Genomic DNA, 20048 nt, shown 5'->3' with positions numbered 1-20048 from the left:
TGTCCCTGATTGATTCCACCATCCATGAAAATATTGGGAAGAGTCATTTTCATCAGGTTAAGGGACTGATGTTATAACAGGGTTTTATCGCTCTGTCAATACGGGTTTAGGTAAAGTCTAGGAACTATAGCGCAGTGCTCAAACATTCATTTCTTCCTAGGGAAATTAAATATGTCACAATAATCGCCACTATACACTGCCTTTATAGACTTATCCTCCACCTTTGATAAGGTTAATTGTAATAAGCTATGGGCTATTATGTTGGAGATGGGGATCGACACCATGATTGTTCACTTTTTGCCCCACCTCCATCGAACTTTGACTGCTAGAGTAAGGTTTGTTCCAAATGGTGAATTATCAGAACCCAATAATCTACATCATGGAGTCAGGCAAGGTTTTGTTTTAGCACCACTTTTATTTGTTTTATATATTATTAAATGTAATACCTTTTTAAGCACGTCTACACAAGATGTCCCTTATGTTAATTCTGACCTTATACCTGTACTGTTGTACGGCGATGATGTGCCTGGTACAACTTTTTCCGAGTTTGTTTGACTTTGTTTGTCTACAAACTTTACTAATTTGCATGCTATGGCATGTGACCCCAAGCATTACTCTACATGACCTTTAGTTATAAGAATACTAAATACAAACAAGCTATAGGTTCTTTATTTAACATTTGCAAATCAGTAGAAGGGAAGCTGATAGCTTCACTTTTAGAAATATACTCTTAGCAATGTGTACCTCTTGCTAGCTAAGGATGTGGAATTTGGGGTTATGGAGAATTTTGTGCATTGCAGGTCGAGGAGAATCGCTTTCTTAAGCGTATCCTTTCTCTTCCTCTTTCAACGCCCCATTATTTCTGTCACAAAGAGTTGGCTCTATTGTATCTTGAGGATTCCATTAAGGTGGGCCCTCTTTTGTTTTGGTTCTTCATATGGAATAATCCTAGGGCCTCTTTCACTCAAAAAATAATCAATAATTGTATTCAGTGTGTCCGGGGTTTGGATATCCCTTGTCTTAATTACGTTAAATAAAATGTTACTATTTTAGGTAAATCTGTCTTATTTGAAAATCCTTTATCCATATGTAAGGCTGATGAGAGTTCTGTGAAGCGTTTGTTTTTGGAAAGACGCTGCACTTTTATTCCCTTCCAAAAACGAATCCTGGAACAGAACCTTACTTAATGTATATCACCAATAATTGGGAAAGACCCTCCTGTTAAAATTTGGAGCTGGCACTATATGTTTTATGGGTTTTTTTCTGCTGGACTATTATGGGAACTTTGCAGAGAAGAAGTGTGAATCTTCGTTGCATTTTATGATATTTTGCAAAATGTATGAATATTTTAGAGTTAGTTATCTATTATCTCTTTTTAAAACTCTCAATTACAATTGTTACCTAGCTCTGATGTAGTTTTGGAGTGGGTAGTTTCTCTAAGCCAACTCTGTCATATCGTATGATAATTTTGTATTGTTTTTATTGTTTGCCATGTGGGATTTTATATACAATATGTTTAACTTTTATGGTGGTCTATGACATTCGAATAAAGAGAGAATTTAATTGAATTGACATCTTCTGTTTCTATTTGTTGTTGGAGAGGGCAACTAAACATAATTCAACCTCCCCATGCATCAGTGGAGCAACAGTGCTACTTTTATGACTAGAAAACTGCCACAGAACACAACAAAGCAAATCCGAGTTATGCATTTTGTGTGATTGAAGGGCCCAAAGTTGATGCAAAGGCCGGCTAGAGTGTAAGCAGTGGTGCTCTGCATGCAGAATAAGTATGTGGCCCACGAGTCTGCACCAGCATGCTTAACAGGCCACCCCAAACCAGTTCACTTATGGTGGCAGTTGCTCAATGAAGCTCTAGAACTCCCGTCTTTATGGCTCAGCGCAATCGGACAAATGTGGTTGGAGAATAGATAGCCTAAGCTGCAAGGTCAGGACCGTGGCGGCCATCTCTGTCCAGATTACCAGCACAATGACCGTCCTGGGCTGTTGTGACCATCAAATTTACTATGACATCTCACCACTCTTTAATCTCATACATGAAGACAGCAGAGTAGAGGACAAGGCTGTAGTCCAGGAATGAACAAAAGCATCAGCCACTATTGTTGTCGTGGCCAGAGGCATCCTCAATGCAGACTTCCACAAGCTGGCAGTAACTGTAGTGCTATGGTGACAGGGATGACTGCTCTACGGCTTTCAGTGCAGAGGTTCAATTAAATATCTACTGTTATGCTCTTTTGTCGGCAGACCATATTTTACATGCACAAAGATGACACCTTACAAGATATGAGTATCAATAATAGGAACCTTTCAATATAGACATTCTGCTTTGATTCCTTTTTGTGGCTACAGACACTCCTAAGTGTTTGGAGTAGGAGGGTTCACATACTACAAAGACCGTATCATCCCTCTAGACAAGGAAGCTACAACCAAGGATAGTTGTCCTCCAGAGGTCAGCGACATAGCTACAGCAAGACATAAGGGGAAGAAAGGAGTGAACCAACAACGTTCTGTGGACAGACAAAAAAAGAGCCCGACTCTTCCAGGCTGCTACCCCTACTATGTGGATTCCATCTGGTTGGGGGAAGAATTACCCTTTTGGCCCCTGCTTGGGAATCCATACCTACAGACCGCTTGCTGCTTCTGTTGGTGCATACTGCTACATGCTTCAATTTTTAAGAAACCACCCTGTCATCTACCCAGAAAAGACCATAATTCACACCCATGGGAGCTACAGCAGGAAATTCTACTCCTCTTATTAAAAGGTACAAAAAGTTGTCCCAAAGGAATTGGGGATTTTACTCCAGGTTCATCCTACTCAAGATGAAGTTGGGACAATGGAGGTCAATATTGTACCTTAGGGAATTGAACAAATTCCTCTTAAAGTAATTCTTCCAGATGGCAACCATCAAAAAAGTCCTTCTGATGCTCCAGGAAGGGGAATACCATATCTACCTAGTCATTCAGGATACATACTTAGACATCCCAATACATCTAAATCACAGGCAATATCTCGGCTTTTGAGTTGTGAGGCAGCACTATCAATTTAAGGTGCTTCCCTATGCACTCAGTTCTGTACCTCATATCTTTAGAAAGTGCCTGGCACCAGTGTCTTCCTTCCTGAGATGCCAGTGCCACCAAGTTTAACTGTACTTGGATGATTGACTCATCAAAGCTCCGTCAAGGGAAGATGAAAAAGGCTACATCCACCAGCATAAGTCAATTTCACAGAATTGGTCTGTCGCTGAACGCAGATAAATCTTAAGTCAAACTAGTAACATGGCTGCAGTTAAGGGGGAGTCTGAATACATTCCTAGGAAGAGCCTATCACTCACTGGTAACGACACAAAACCTGCAGGCTATGAAGAACTGTAATCTTCAATCTCAGGGGTCTCACTAATACAAAGAACTTGGCACAGAAGCTGAAATATGAAAAGACCTCTTTATTAAACTTAATTAAGTGAGACTACGTCACACAGGAGCCTTCGGAACTGAAGGAGGCAGTCTAAAGAGTACAGAACACAGAGGCCTTTTATATGCTTATGGTTACAAACTCAGCACAAAAGTAAGGGGCAGTCCTAGCTTTTGCAAGCATGCAAAATGCCTAATATGGACATACAAGATCTGCAAAATATTAGCCAATAGGAAAACATTCAGAACAACGCATCATGTAACCAGAACGTCCCCCTTAAGTGCGTTTCTACCCAACCCATAAGTCAATTAATTCCAGCACCTATAGGTCAATCAGTAATGGCAGGACAGGTCTGCATGCAGTTAGGCCAGCTGGTGTCTGAAATTGCTTTTCAAAACAAGGACAGAGGGAGTTTTCAATACATTGCAGTCCAAAGGGCAGAGACACTTCATGAATCGAGCAGCCTGTGTAAAGGCAACACAAATTGACGACAAATGTAAGATGGAGTCAAAATTAAAGAACCCCAGCCATGGCAAAAATCTTTTGTTCCAAACATTTCTTTTGAAGCCGAATGTCATCCTGCATAGGCCTTATACCAGAGCTTTCCAAACTCTGTGGCGCGACACGGTACTGTGTCGCCTCCCAAGTGTGGGTGTGTCGCTCAACGATGAGGTCGCTGGCAGATTAGGATGAACGCCCTCTTGGAGTTTGCATTCAGTGGCGCAGTACGTGGAGGAAGGAGAGGTGTTAGGTGAGCGTGGCCTCATTTCCCTTTGCGACGCGCTTTGAACTTCGTATCTGCAGTCCACCGAGCCTTCTCTGCTGTTCCCTTCCCAGGCGCTTGGCAAGGCGAATTTCGAATTTTAAAAACTGTTGGCATTAAATTGTATCCTGGCCTGAACTAATATGGCCCCAATGTCGGAGGTGCAGTTTGTTTTCCTCTTGATTTATGCGCCTTTTAATGGCAGGCGTCTGAGCTGAAGGTAACCCCAAAGCTGTTTTTTCCCAATATTTGCTAGGCTTTGTCTTGGTGCCAGCAAGACAACTCAGAAGGTTGATGGCCCGCTGCAGAAATCTGCATGGACCGGTAAATCACAGGTTCAAATGATAGCAGGGCCGACTTAGCTCATCATCCTTTGAGGCACATTTAATACGAGTACCAATAAGATAAGTAATCATAATGGCTAGTATTCATGGCAATACAAAAGAGTACAACTGAGGGAACGAGTGACACATAGAACGGGTTATTAATGGTATTACTTATTAAATGTAAACACTAAACTGCCTCAAAACCACATTTCTGTACTTTAAAAGGGCCAGTGCGACCGGATCAATGGATCTGACTCCGAGCAAGAAAGGAGGTTTTCATTTCTGATAAACACGATCACAAACAAGGAATGCAGCCCCTTAAAGGAGGGTGACTCGTGTAAAAGTGAAGCAATTGGGAAATAGGATGCCAGCATGGGGCCCCAGAATGTGACACTGGGATTGTATAACCCAGTACAGGCACCTGTTCTGCTGAGTGTCCACTGGTGCAAGCAGTGCACCTTTGTTTGTATACTTAGCGAAATTGGGTTTTCTTCTGAAGCAGTTGCACAAACCGCACACAACAGCATCTCAAGCCTCTAAGACTCCGGCACAGACAAAAGGCCTGCAATGTATTAAAATAGATCTCCTGGTTGAGAGGTTATCAACATTCCCACATGTTTACCCATATTTATTTATGCTCATGTTATCGGTATTTATCAGACGCGTCTCTAGATGTAAATTGTAGGAGGGGGTTGCACATTAGAGCCACATATAAATCTGCAAAGGTAAATATATGTATAGGCTTCAAATGTTCACATCTTATTTTGCATGTATGTGTGCATATATACCTATAGCAAAAAATGTATTATTTTGGGTGAGTGACTAGCAACATCAAGGAATAATCATAACTCTTGTGAGGGCGAACCCTCTAAGTCAAAACATGAACCTGCCTCAATGGCGCAGAGCAGACAGGCTTAATTTAGGGCAGTGTACTTAAGCAGTACCAAAACAAGAATAAAGTCAAAATGCAACACAATAAAAATCCCAAAGAGAATGAGAAAAGTAGGGTAAAAAATTAATAAACAACATCACAACATGACAAAAGAGCAATTTGGAAAAGCAAAGTGAAAGAAGGAAATTTTGAAATTTGCACCCGCCCTTTTTGTGCCGTAAATTACTGGGGCATATGTCAATGTGTGCATCATTATTTTTTGATTCAGGCACAAACCTAACCTTGCTTACACCCAGTTTTGCTAGTCACTGTCTTTGTTAAAACAGATTCACAATTGCTTTATTAACCTTCCCGCTTTCTCAAATGTGCTTGAAAATGCACCATTTGCCCACTATTTTTGTCAAAATGTTCGCAAGCCCCCCGTAGGTGATTCGGGCGTCGCTCGCTCGCATTGCCGTGTCACAAGATGGAGATTGTCTAAAAGGTGTGTCACCAACATAAAAAGTTTGGAAAGCTGTGCCTTATACCCTTCTGCATGATTCAGAAAAGGGGGTGGTGATGAACAGAGTGCCTGAATTAAGCAGACCACTCTTACCCAGTCCAAAGATCAGGGCTTGATCCATCACCGTTTTTTAGCTCACTGCACCATCCCAGCTCAGAACTTGGCTATATGCAAATTAGTCTGTTCCTGTCCCAGTGCATGATGGGAACAGGGCAAACCAAACTACCAAGCCAATTCTTATACTGGGAAGGAAACAAGCTTCCGGGGACCGGTTTCTGCCATTTCAGGCGTCGTCGGCCCGGCTTGCTTGAATCCTGATGGTGCAATGAGCAAGGGACTCACATCTGAGTATACCCTTCCACGCTTATGGTGGACAAAATGATTCAGAAAAGGGGGTGGTGATGAACAGAGTGCCTGAATTAAGCAGACCACAAGATGAGACCAGTACTTCAGGAGCAACAATGGCAACAAATCACTGGTTTGTTGGTTGACATAGTGTAGGTGACAAGAAGGCATGAACAGGTGCTGCTATGGTGGAGGGTTCCACCAAACCTCAGAGCAACTTTCCTTATCAACCCTCAGTAGAGAGGACAGCGATAACCGGTGCATTGATGGGTGGTTGGGTAGTCCCCATGTAGGAGCTAAACACCAGAAGCCTTGGCTTGCTTCAAGAGAAGATGCTCCACATCAAAATCCTGAATCTGCGGGCCAGTAAGACTGGCCCTACTGTTTTTCCTCCTGAGGTTTTCTGAGCAGGCTGTTGTTAACAGGACAAACTCAGCCTTGATTTATTACATTGCAAAGCAATAAGAAACATGTTTTCTCTACAAAGAAGCATGAATGCAGTAGGACTGCACCATCTCCAACTAAGTAGAGGTTGCAGTCTAACATCTTCCAGGGTGTAAGAACGACAAAACAGATTCACTTAGTTTCTCTCTCTGACAGACATAAATGGAAGCTCCACCAAGGTCAAATGGATTGGTTTGCTGTATCTCAGAACAAGAACTATGCCAGAAGATACTGGCAAACAGAAACCAAGAGCAGTGCTTTTTAGATGAGACAGTTGTACATCTCTGCATATGCCTTTCCTATATTTACCCTAACTCCAAGGGTACTGATGAAGGTGAAGACTGATCAATGTTTCCTGATTCTTTTTGCCCCAACATGGCCCCACCCAGTACTGTTACAGTGATGGCCCAAAATTCATTGCAGGCTCCTCTGAAGATATATTGCACCATGATATAAGGTCTTGCAGCCTGACAGCTTGGTTCCTGATCACCTACAGTTTGGCCCCTTTGGACATTCCATCTAATTACCGAACCATTCTGATGCAGGCAGGTGCACAGTCAATCTCAGAGACCTACAAAGGCCAAGTGGAAGCATTTCAACATAAAATAAAGACAGAGGCCTCAACTCAGTCTCCATACAGCTCTATGAAATCCTTCCATACCTACTGAACTTATCGAAGTGTAGCCTTAATTACTCATCAGTAAGAGGCAATGTCTGTATTCAGAAGGGAAGGCTATTTATCATCATTGAACTCAAAAATGATTGTGAAAAGGGTTATGAAAGAGATATATATGTCTTTCCCTCCAATATGCCACCTTCCAATGCTACGGGAGTGGGAGACAGCATTAAGTCAATTCATGACTCATTCCTTTGCACCTAACTTTAAAGCTCATTGTAGGAAGGTAGATCCCTGACTATGGTTGCCCCCAACTTTTTGCCTGGTGTTTTGCTGGTTTTCTGACTTAGTTGACCTGGGGCCCTGCTATTCAGGACCCCAGGCCTACTGCTCTCTCTGTAAAATGAATTCCATGTACCTTAGGTACATATCTAATTGGATACTGAGTCACCTTATCAGTCCCTGTACAGTGTACCTTAGGTACCCAGGGCATAGGTGTACCCAGGGCCTACCAGGGGCTGCAGCATGTATTATGCCACCCCTGGCTGGCCATCCAAATCTGACACAACTGGCTGCACGACAGCTGGGGCAAGGTGGTGTAATCACCCTTTGCTTTAGATATAGTATACCTATATCTAACCCTAAAATGGACACACAGATCTCCTATCAGTCACTCCTATGGCAGGCCTTAACAATCCTGAAGGCAGAGTGCTTGGAATCGTGTGAGATGGTGCTCTGGCATGAGCTGAGCCTGTCTGCGGCTTTCGGGATCCATCCCTTAGCCGTTTCCATGATATCGCATACCATATACTCTTAAGTGCATTATAATCCTCGCGGTTATATGCCAACTCTGGTATCGCTTTATCAAAACATGTCGAGTAAGGTGTCATACGAATTGGAATACTAACCCCTCGCCAATTCTGGCGACGGGGTTAGCATTCACCCCCCTTCTAGAGGGACACGACATGTATGTAACCTCTAACCCCGGTTAAAGTCAAACAGAGCCTCAGCTCCACAAAATGGATGCTGCCACCGAGACACAAGTCTGCCCTCCCGCTGCTGGGAGTCCTCCCAGAGCAGGAGATAAGGACAAAGGGTTTCCTGTCAGGGGCGGTGCCAGCACCGTCCCAGACAGGATTTTGTGTATCCTAGGTAGGCAGGGCTTCAGAGGAAGGTGACTGCAAGTGGCACCCCGGTGCTCACTGTGCATAGGCCGGCTGAAACCAGTTCCAGGGGCACTCCAGCCCCTGGCCTGGGGAAAGCCCGCCAAAGGAGAGGGGTGTAACCACCCCCCTCCTGGTCCCACCCATAGGGCAGGACTTAGTTGCGTGCCAGCCCCCTTTTCCCAGATAAAGGTAGGAGCAGGCCCCCTTCCAAATTAGATCATCTTTGGAATCAAGACACAACTTTCTACGAAAGGACATCAAGATTTCTTCTTCAAGATTCTCCCTTGTGGCTAAGGAGTAGTCACCCTGCATCCGCAGGCACCATCTTAAGAACACTACGGTCTGCTGCAAGTCCTTCCTCCGGAATCCGACTGCCCAGCTCGACGAGAACCGGCTTCCCTGGCACCTCTGACCTCTACCCACCTCTACAGCCAAGCTGCGAACCGTGGGTGCGACGAGACCTCGAGGGACCGGCCATCTTCAAGACTGCACGACTTCTTTCCAGCACGACCGCCGAGGGATCCTCTGGTGAGTGCTTTGGGGACCGAGAAGCCCCGACCCTGAGCAGCTCCAGCACCGAAGTCCAGCCTCCCAGCATCTCCACGATCTGCGTGGGGCCCTTCTGCTTTTTGCTGCTCACCGCGTTGTTTGGCTACTAGCCCGCTGGCTTGTGGCCTTCCTGACGACGCCCGACGACATCACTGCTGCTGGTCTGGTTGCTCCAGACTGGCCCTTGCTCCCTTCCAAAAGAGGAGCACCCCGGACCCTCCTGGTCCACTCCAGACGCCATTTTAGGTCCACCGCGTGGGCTTGAATTTGCCAAGACTTGTTGCCCCAATCTTGGGTCCAGCGACGTCGAGAGCATCATCCATCGTGGGACAGCTCGTACCTCCATCCTGGTCGCCGACAACGCCTCCTGGTCCGTGAGACTACAGAGCCCAGCAGCGCCCACTCACCTGACTGCGGTGACTTCGCCCGGTGCCATCCTGGTGCCACTTAATCACTGGCTAGTGATTCAAGAACTTGGTCCCCTCTGCTTTCAGGTTTCTTCTTCCCTGATCCAGGCTTGGATCTCTTCGAACTTTTCTGCACTGGCCGCCTGCCAGCAACTTCTTCTTCAGGCTCCTGGTTCGTCAACGAGGAATCCCGACGTCTTTTCAGACCTATGCAGCCGCAGCCCCTGGGCTAGGTAACGTCGGCATTCGGTGCCCCAGCATAGCCTCACTATCCAAGGGTCCAGATCCACTGTCGTTTTCGACCTACCTAGTCGGGTTCGCCCGAGAACAGTAACTTTGTGAGTTCTAGCTTCCATAGGCTTTTTCCCGCCTTACGCGTGAGAGTTCCCACTCTGCACGTGGTGTCCCTAGGCCTCCTGCTCCTAACCTGAGTGTTCAGTATTGTAGGCCTAGCGTTTCTAAAGCCTCTGAGAATTGTTACTTACCTGCTAGTAATTCGCATTCCACTTTTAGAGTATATGGTTTTTCGTGCCCCTCGGGCATTTGTGTAAATTGTGCGACTTAAAGTATTTTTATAAGAGTTTTGTTGTGTGCTTAGCTCCCTGTCTCATAAAGAGCCAGGGTAGTCTTGTTATAAATAAATACACTGTTTATTTTCATAACAACTTGTGTGGTGTCCTTTCACTGGGTGTTCAAGGGGTAATGTGATGGTAAAACAGCTGGCTTAACACGCCCTCTAGAGTCTTAGCCTTAGACTGCTCGTATCCATGCTACTAGGATAGCTGGTCTATAAGGTTGACTTACAACCAATCATCAATAAGGGTTGTTTGGACTGATATATAGTGATCACTAGAACAGTGAGCACTGCACATCAGGCCAACTTCTCACACTCATTGAAAGTTCTTTTACTGGAAAACAACACTTTTGTTTGCCCTCACGTCAGCAAGAATAGTTGGGTAGTATCAAGCACTTACATTAAAGAGCTCTTTCTTTCACTTCCGAAAGTCATCCTTAAAACCAATAAATGCATGACTAAAAAGAGGAGTGAGAAGCTATGAAAGAGCAACCCTCAGCCTCCCAGATTACCACAAGTAACTACACAAAGTAGGGTTAACCTTTCCTATCATGGTGTCCTCATACTTACAAGATCAGTTGCAGGGTCCTAGCATATTTCAAGACAGTGAAGGATCCGAACCCGGGTAAATTAGTGCGATCCTGGCATCTCTTGGATATTTTAGTAGGATCCTCACTCACAGGTACCACCTGTGACATGCTTCATTATTGGATCCTCGCCCACTACACCTAGTGTGAGTGGGTTCCACACAGTTGTACGCGGAGCCCGTTCGCTAAGAATGAGGGATTTAGAATGTGAATTAAAATTGCCTACCAGAACCTAACTCCTAATTACTATTGAGGTCCTTTGACAGAGATAAAAACAGATGTTTTCTTGGTACAATGACCCATAACATCCATGTTTCACCCTTTTGTATGCCACCAAGGATCTTTCGGCATTCTTCAGGACCAAAAACGATATTGATTCCCTACGATTCGGTGTTGGTATTTCCAACTCTGGGCTAATTAAATGGAACAAACAACATGAATCATGCACGCAACATACAGACAAGAATGGACCTTTTCCTCTTTATGGTTTCTAGATTGGAAAAAGAAAACACGGTTATGCACCTGTTAGGGGGAGTATCTAACAAATACACCAAAGCACACCACTCTTAAGTTACTCTGATCCTTTGTACGTAATCCACAGCCCAGCCAATCAAAAGGTTTCCTTTGAAGAAGTTCACCACAAATGATGAGTCAGGTCACTGTTGGTGTTTTGATTCATTCCATTACAGACAAAAAACAGCAGCCAACTTGAGTTGAGTTCAACAAACGTATTGAGGCTTGAGTTCAACAAACGTATTGAGAGTTCTTTCAATATCCTATATTTCGTATAAAAGAAATCTGTACTAAAACTTCCAGCATAATTAGAGTCAAATTCTGTATATCCAGAAATATGTATGAATGGTAAATCCAGATAGCTGCCGCTATGTACTTCTGGAGTAGTTGTTCGTGTCTTAAATCACGTGTTATACATTTTATGATAATTTCAGATGAGTTCCGTTTTTAATGAGTAAGGACCTTGATAAGTCCACTCTTTACGGTGCGGCATTCATAGTAAAGCTCTTCGTCAGGAACGAGTGTTTGACTTTACTGTGGAGACAGGAGTCTATTAAAGAAAGAAAGCCAAAATGTACAGCATCCCAGAATTCAGTTTATTACATCTGTAGTTGTCGTGGTAGGAGTCTACCATTGGTAGGAAGATACAATTTCAAGCATAACATTATATACAAAAATTCACTGCAGGAGTGGTATTTCTCTTTGGGATAAAGGAGGTGCTGCTGAATGCAATGGATAGTTAAAGGACATGTCCGTTTTACCATTATTCTTAGGCAAAGTTCATACCACCAAATATTTTTACTTGGGAATACCATGCATTTTCATTTTCAACCTAAGTAAAATAGTTTTATTCATGTAAATATCTTGTATGCCAGTATATTAGTTGCCCATAGTTTCTGCTCCAGGAAATCTGCCACTTGTGCCAGTTTTTAAAAGATTTTTTTGCCTTTCTTGGAATGCGTTTTAGGGAGATTATAGACTGCATAAAACAACACTCCCTATTTTTAAAGAGCATCAGTCAAACGAGTATAGTTGTTGAAAGTACAAAAAAAGTGTTTCATTTTTACTGTTGGACTTGACCCTCTTTGTAGGGTCACCCCTAAACTTTTTCACTCCTCCTATTTTGCTTAATTTGTTTTTGTTGCCTTGGGACTATGTGCACATCACCACTACTAACCAGTGCTAAAGTACTTGTGATCACTCCCGAAAACATGGTAACGTTGGCTTACACCTGACTGGCATATTTAAGTTACTCATAAGTCCCTATTAAACCATATACCCAGGGCCTGTAAATTAAATGCTGGTATTGGACCTACAGCACTTATTGTGCCACCCACTTATGTAGCTCCTTAATACACCTCCCAGGTCTGCCATTGCAGCCTGAATGCAGTTATAAAATGTCAATTCGACTTGCCAAAATAAACCCTTTGCCAAGCATCAAATTCAAACTCCTCTTTTATTATACATACGTCACCTCTAAGGTACGCCCTAGGTAGCCCATATGGCAGGGTACATGTCCAGGTGCTGAAAATCTTCTAAATTTGTTTTATACTACTGGGAGGCCTACCTCTTCCATAGGATAACATTGGATTGCCTTATTACATTCAATAATATAATTAATTAGTGAAAACGTGTGATTAGGAGCAGACAACATTTCTTTTTCGATGTTTGAGATATTGTGTAATTTAAAATCCTCTTTAATGGTAAAGTCGGATTTTGCGTGACCATTTTAAACATGCAGTTTCTTACCCTAACTATTTGGTGCCTGCAGCCGGTTCCTGGGTCACATAACTGGGTGTAGTTGACGGTTGGACTTTGCGTATTCTTCCCAGGCACCACATAAACAAGGGATTGGGTGTGCCTGGACAGGCCATCACTGGCAAAATGTGGGTACAGAGCTGGGCACAGCCTCACTTGCAAATCAATAGGCTGTACCCTGCCTTCACACACAGGTCCTGCCATCAATGCACTGTTCATGCAGCCGACTAGTGGCCAGGGAAGGGGAGGCAGAAAACCTTCATTGGAGTATTCTAGAAACGTTTCCTATTTCAAAGAAGTCACCAGGTATGAAAATAGGACCCTCAGACCCACTTTTCAGTTCACTTTCTGCAGAAGGACTCTGAGGACTGCCTGCTGCTGTGCCGTTGTGAGGGGTGATAAAGGTGCCCAGATATTCAAAATCCAATACTTGGGACTATGAAAATTTGGCTAAAAGCTGCTCTGAGACTAGGACAGATCTGCTTGCCTATCTTCCCAAGGCCTGATTTCGTGTCAGCTCCTGATATGTTCTTCTCAGCAACAAATTCTGTTCAGCGGTCATTCGTGTCAGCTCCTGATATGTTTTTCTCAGCAACAAATTCTGTTCAGCGGTCATTCGCAAAAAGTGTACCCGCCCTCAAGGAGCCCTCGTCGGCTACAGCCTACTGCCTCATCCCGCTGGAGATTTACAACCTCCCAAAAAAAGACTACTTTTGAACGTGAGAATTTTCACTGCAACTTTGTCCGAGGTCTCCCCGACGATGACGCCTCCTCCTTGGACACTTGCTGCAGCCTTGCCTCGCTGAACCTGTACCTTCTCCGAACATTTTTTTTTCAAATTTCTACTTAGTCCGAAGGTAAGCACCGACTGGGCCCAGTCCTCTTTTTCTATTGATCTGCCTTTCTGCCATGTTTTTTGACTTTGCCCTGGACGTGCGCGACTAGATATCCGTGGTTGATGCTTTGCTCTTTTAGGTCCTTACACTTTAAAAAACCAAAACTCCTGTTCTATTGATTAGAGTTTAGTTGTTTTGATGTCAAACAGTTTATTAAAATGTACTCTATTTTTCTAAATCGTTGTGGGATTTTTCTTGTGATGTATTTTTACTTTATTACTGTTTCTGTGCTGTATAAATACTTTACACGTTCCCTCTAAGGCAAACCTTAGTGCCTTTGTACCAAGCCATCAGAGGGTTCAGCACAGGTTAATTTAGTGAGTTTTGTGGGTCACTCTGACAGGGATTGTGGCTGATGCTTGAGCAAGTTAACATCCCACTCTACCAACAACCCAATTTCTCACAATTACCTAATTTATCTTGTCAGAAAAGGTATTTAGTGAATTCTTAAGGTGCGAAAAAGAAGTATCTTATCAACCAAAGATGCAGACAGTGGTATGTACTGTGTTTGTCTAGCCTTGGCTTGCATATGCAATCAATAACAGTCCCCAATTTTGTGAGGGCGGTTTACTATCCTTACATACCTAGATTTTACTGTTCCGATTAGCCTGTAATGCCTGTGACATAAGCGTGCAGAAATAAAATTGTCCGTTACTAAGTGAATGTTTGACAAAATGTATGGCTGTTTTACTGGATCATTAATCTGGATTAGGATGAACTGTTGTTGGAGGTGATACTATAAATTCGCTATAGAGGGCTAAGGTAGGTGAAGTAACCTCAGATTATAGGACAAACTTTATTCTTGAATGTTTTAAACTTGTAACTTTTATGTGTCAGCACTGGAGACCCAAATTACGTTACTTTTTTTTTCTCTGGTATGAATTATATTTCCTAGCATTTCAACATTGGAAATTTCATAGATACGCATCTGAATCTATGAAAGATACCAAAGTTGGACATCTGTAGTTACAGGTAAGGAACTTTTTTTTATTTTCATGAACCAAGGTTACAAATATAGTTGTTTAATTTAAATCAAGGCTTTTTGATATACATTCTTACCAGTCTGCTGACACGTGTGAAGAGGTGTTTGCAGAGAGGCTGTCATAATAGGCTTTGTATGCTCATTGTTCTGCACATAAATAGGTATGCTGTAGGATTGATTGCTTTATTAATATTTTACATTTTATTTTCAGCCAGGGTTGCTTGCAGAACATTGCAGATTTTTTCCAGTGTCGATGCTTCGGATTGCTGAAGCCCAATGTGGTGGATTGGACTAAGCAATACACCATGATTATTGATCCATCACAACATTCACATTTCCAGACTGTGTGACTTGATTCTAGTACTTGGAACAAGGTGGCATGAAGGAACAGTTTTGCCAATGGAATGGGTCTCGAGAATAGTTTTGAAAACGCTCTACAGAACTGATTGTTCTATTTTACTGTTATTTGGGAATAAGAAATTGGGATCCTCATCCCACATAAACTGTATTGAAAAATATCATCTTTGTTTTCTAGTTGTTGACCCCATTAATACAAGTCATGGATTCAAGGGATCTTTTTATTAATAGTTGTCCACTTTTAGTTGGATGTCTAAGAAAATTGCATATAACTATTTAGTCATTGTAACTATTGTTATTCAAACTTTATTTATTAATCATTTTTATAAATCAGGTCCTTTGTTAACCCACCCATCAATTTGCTGACTTTTTTTTTAGTTAAAGAAAGAAGGTGTCGCCTATATTCTGAACTGTAGACCTTGGCGAATTGCCACTAGCTAACTTTTTATGCACAGGTGAATCGGGTTTAAATTGCCACCATCCAAAAAACGATCATTTATAAAGATGATCACCTGAACCCTATTATTTATTCTTTTTTATTGAGAAAACAGATGACTTGTGGTAATAGTCGTTCTTTGTACAGGAACAGCAACAGATACATTTATTGTATTTTAAGAGTAAGAAACTCACCACATGCGTAAGCAGTGTACAACAGTGCTATAGAAACTGTTTTCTAAGAGCCGTGCTCATGTAGTGGAATTAGTTCATAGTGTATCATACCTTTTTGTACATTGAAAAAACAGCCACTAGAAAAAAGAAACACAAAAGTGATATCTCTGTTCACAATTTAGGATTAGAATAAAAAAGTTCAGCACATCTTTGCTTTTCAGACTACATGTGAAAGTAAGAGTTTTTTGTTCAGAAGCAATAATTGGGGCTCTTGTCCGCAGCATGCTAGCTTGCAAAGCTGTCTGGTAGTCCAATGTCATGAGTGACTTTTAGCCAGTCTTAATTTATCAGCACTTAGCACGGTGAAACATGTGACCTAATGCGTTTTGAAGAAAAAGTGAAACTGCAAGCTCCAAGCCTACTCAGTGCTAAACTAGGATTGGCTGACCGCCCCGTAAATGTATTGGACCAGTGGGCAGGGATTGTTATGGCTTCATTATCCATGTGCCAAGATGCCAGCCATTTAACTGAATCTGTTTATACAGACCTTACAGCAAATTGGTCCCGTGCGACTCCTTAAACGAGTTCTAGTTTTTTGGCCAACAACGCTTTTGATTCTGGGACATGTCATTTTTATTTTGTTTACGTTAAAGGTAGAACATTAAGTGTTGTAGGCTTCAAAGCCATCTCTGATGTAAGGCTTCACACATGGGAAGCAGCCACTTGGCAGCTAGGTACAAGTTACCTGAACATTATGAAGCGTTAAAGTGTGTTTTATAAAGTTGGAATTGATCATAGAGAAATCATTTATTTTTGTAACATTTTGTATTGTACTTTGTGGCTTGTAATTGTTGTCTCAAAGTTGGTGTTGGTATTTGTTGAGTAAAATCAGCATAGTCCAATAAATATTCATAGTATCTTCTTTCTCACATTTCTATGTCCTACGAAAAGTAATCTTCGTTGATTATCAAAACCATGTGAATAACTGTCCTGAAAATGGGGTGATGCAGTGAAGCATGGAAATACTTGAAGATTTTTAAACCTATTCTTAGAGACCATTTTTTATTTGGCAGACACAGGTTTGACGGTCAGGGCGACAGAGTAATTTACTCTTTCGTCTTGACTGTACCTCCACCTACTAAATTATAAAAAGACAGCTATGCCGGCGTTCTTTTTTTAAAACATTGCCAACAACCACCATCATGGGGGTTCTTGTCAATGCTTTTTGCAGTTTGATGTACAGTTCTGTCAAGTATAACTGAGCCATAAGTCAAACTTATTAATTTTCAAAAAGAAAATCTTTACACTTGATTTTCGTTTTAAAAAATTAAAAAAGACCATGTATACCTCACCATGGGACTCCTCACCCATAATGTGGGTAGTATTTAGCAGTTTTTTCTCCCCTATTCTGCTAGCGTTTTCCTGGCAGTGAAAACAAACCTGTAATTCCACCCATTAAAATTAGGTAGCCGGAATTAGCAGACAATCTCCAGCAGGCCGTTGGAGGGGTTTAGTCACAGCAGTGTGTTTAAACCAGTGGTCCGTCCGCTTCTAAATTGGGCAAATGGACCATTGTCTTGGTTGGTAGTATGGATACTCCCAAAAACTTAAAACGACAAGCACAAAAAGTGTTAACTAAGCTCAGTAAGAACTCAGATTTAATATTCCAGCCTGCTGATAAAGGGGGTGCACTCATGGTTCTAGATCGCATATACTATGAACAAAAAGTCACTACACATGTGATGGACCAGGATACGTATCTGCGACTTGCCGATGATCCCACTTCAGATTTCGTGAGGATACTCTCCACCATATGGAACCTGTCTCTGGAACGGGGTTGGATCACCGAATGGACTCAGAGATTTTTGCTAGCAGAGCACCCCAAACAACCACTCCTGTATATATGTTGCCTAAAGTACATAAAAATCGTGAAGACCCACCCTTTAGACCGATTGTGGCAGGATGTGGTTCGGTGCACGAACCCTTACTTGGATTATTTTTTTCAAACTCATGGTACAATCCTGGAGGGCCTACATACAAGACACCACTGATTTCTTGAATCAATTAAATCTGGTACAATTATCTGACACAACAACACATTGGTTGTGTACCATTGATGTTACAGCTCTTTATATCTCTATCCCACAGCAAGAGAATTAGAGGCAGTAGAATGGATGTTACTCCACCATGACATCAGAGCCCACATTGTTTTTCTCATGGAACTCTTACATTTCAGTTTGTTCTACTGCCACTTTACTTGGAAGGATGACTTTTTTTCTCCAATGCTCAGGGACTTCCATGGGCTTTTCTAGGGCCCCTTCGTATGCCAATATCTTTATGGCTTTGTTTGAATAACGACATATTTTTGAAAACCTCTTGGTCTGATCACTTGATGATGTACCACCGATATATTGATGATATATTTTTGATTTGAAGAAGCAACAAATCCACGCTGGAACAGATTTATCACTACGTTGAACACACTCACAATCTATGTATTCAATTTACTCACTTCATTAGCAACTCAAAAATTGATTTTCTAGACATCCACATTGAATTAACTACCAGTGGCTTATCCAACGGTGTTTCTAAAAAACCCATTTACAGAAATATGTGTTGCATGTTAGTACTTTTCACCCTCGCCCTCTAAAACAGCATTTACCTTTTTAGCATTTTGTGAATCAAGCGCATTACATCGGATCAGCAGACCTGTTTGACCCCCATAAAAATATTTTGCACTAAATGTTCTCAACCTGGTTATCCTGAACATGTACTTGATCCAGCCACACACCGATGAACACCATTAACATGAAAGTTTATTACAACCTGTTACTACGGTTTCCAGAAACGAAGAGGTGTGTGTTATGAAATTTTCCATGAAATCACATGAGATTAAATGTCTTGTAAACAGATGTTGGGAGTTGTTACAAACGGAACCTGATTTTAGACATTTGTTTTTGGAAAAACACGTATTTGCTTACTCAGGTTCTCGCCATCTCAAAGAGCTGCTTTTGGCTCCCAGCTTTGAGTAATAACAGGAATTTAAAGCATGAGCAAATGCTATAACTGTACCCATTGATGGAATGTCATTACAGGCAAGACTGCCTCATCCTCGCGCAGGCAAACCCATAAAACTGGGACACACATCCGATTGTAACTTTGAGAAACTTGTCTACTGCTTCAAATATCCTTGAGGTCTGGTTTATGTAGGGAAAACCGAGAGAAAGATCATAATCAGAATAACAGATCACAAAAGCTTGATCTGGACCCTGAACCGGAATTCGCATTTGGTAGTGCACTGGTAAGAACCTTAAATAACATTTCACAATTGTGATTTACAGTTCTAGAACACATCATTATTAACCTGAACATCAACGTAGTCATCTCCTTAGCACAAAAACAAAACATTTTGCATGAGGTCTCTGGATAACGTGGTACCTAATGGGCTGAATGATAATATTGAAATGTTATGGGGTTTTTTATATCTGAATGACAAGTCCTTGACTCGAGTCAAATGCTTGTGTCTGAAATGTTTTTGTATATCAAAACAGATACCACTATAAAACTGTGCAATCGCTATTCTCACAATAAGAACACATTTGAAGCATTTAAAAAATACGTGACTGAATTCACACCCAGATATTACACGCATCCCCTAGTCACCGCTTGCAATCATTAATACCCGAAAGATGAGCAAATTTAAAAAACAGACTTTAAAAAGAGACATCAAAAACAGTCTTGAAGGTTAGAGAATCTGTAGAGGGAGCTGTCCGCTTTTATCAAGGATTTAGCTTGGTATGGGAAATGATGGGTCCTGTTGAGGTTTAAAGAATTGTCTCTAATTTCAAATAGTTCTGCCCTTTAGCTCATGGCTACTCCTCGGCTCTAAAACTCTTGTTGCTTTCGACCTCATAGTGGGAGAATATGATTCAATGGAGGATTTTGTTAGGATTCAGATCTTTCCCTTTTTGTGAAACCTTAGGTATACAGCCGTACAAATTATACAAAGTAAAACAAGAATTAAAAGGACAAAGTAACGTGGTTGTTAGGGCCAAAATGAACAAGGTTGACATGCCATCATGCTTGTGTGAGTGACTAGATTTTCTCCGAAATTATGACATATGGGAGCCAATCTATGGAAATAAGTGAATAGTTTGAAATGTGAGTTTTGGGCTGTCCTCATTTTTTTTTCTCAGCAAATCTTGCCCATTTCTACCTTATTGTACTAGGAGATTAAAGAATATGAGCAATTCAAACCATTGCAATTAGTAGGCCCTCCTGGCCAGGTTACAAATAAAATTAGTTAACGAGTTTTATTTTCTTATGGTTTTTTCC

General features: G+C 41.9%; 1 protein-coding gene across 1 annotated transcript in view; it reads left to right on the top strand.

The window, feature by feature from the left end:
• The window catches only part of ZDHHC13 (zDHHC palmitoyltransferase 13), a 265540-nt gene extending 248910 nt beyond the window's left edge, over positions 1-16630 (top strand). The window contains exon 17 of the mRNA XM_078684239.1: positions 14959-16630. Coding sequence (XP_078540365.1) covers positions 14959-15097 — 139 coding nt within the window. The 3' untranslated portion in view covers positions 15098-16630. The remainder of the gene's footprint in view (positions 1-14958) is intronic.
• The last annotated feature ends 3418 nt before the right edge of the window (positions 16631-20048 follow it).

This window comes from Lissotriton helveticus, chromosome 3_2 (genome assembly GCF_964261635.1).
Source record: "Lissotriton helveticus chromosome 3_2, aLisHel1.1, whole genome shotgun sequence".
NCBI lineage: Eukaryota > Metazoa > Chordata > Amphibia > Caudata > Salamandridae > Lissotriton > Lissotriton helveticus.
This window is presented reverse-complemented; position numbering and strand designations above follow the sequence as displayed.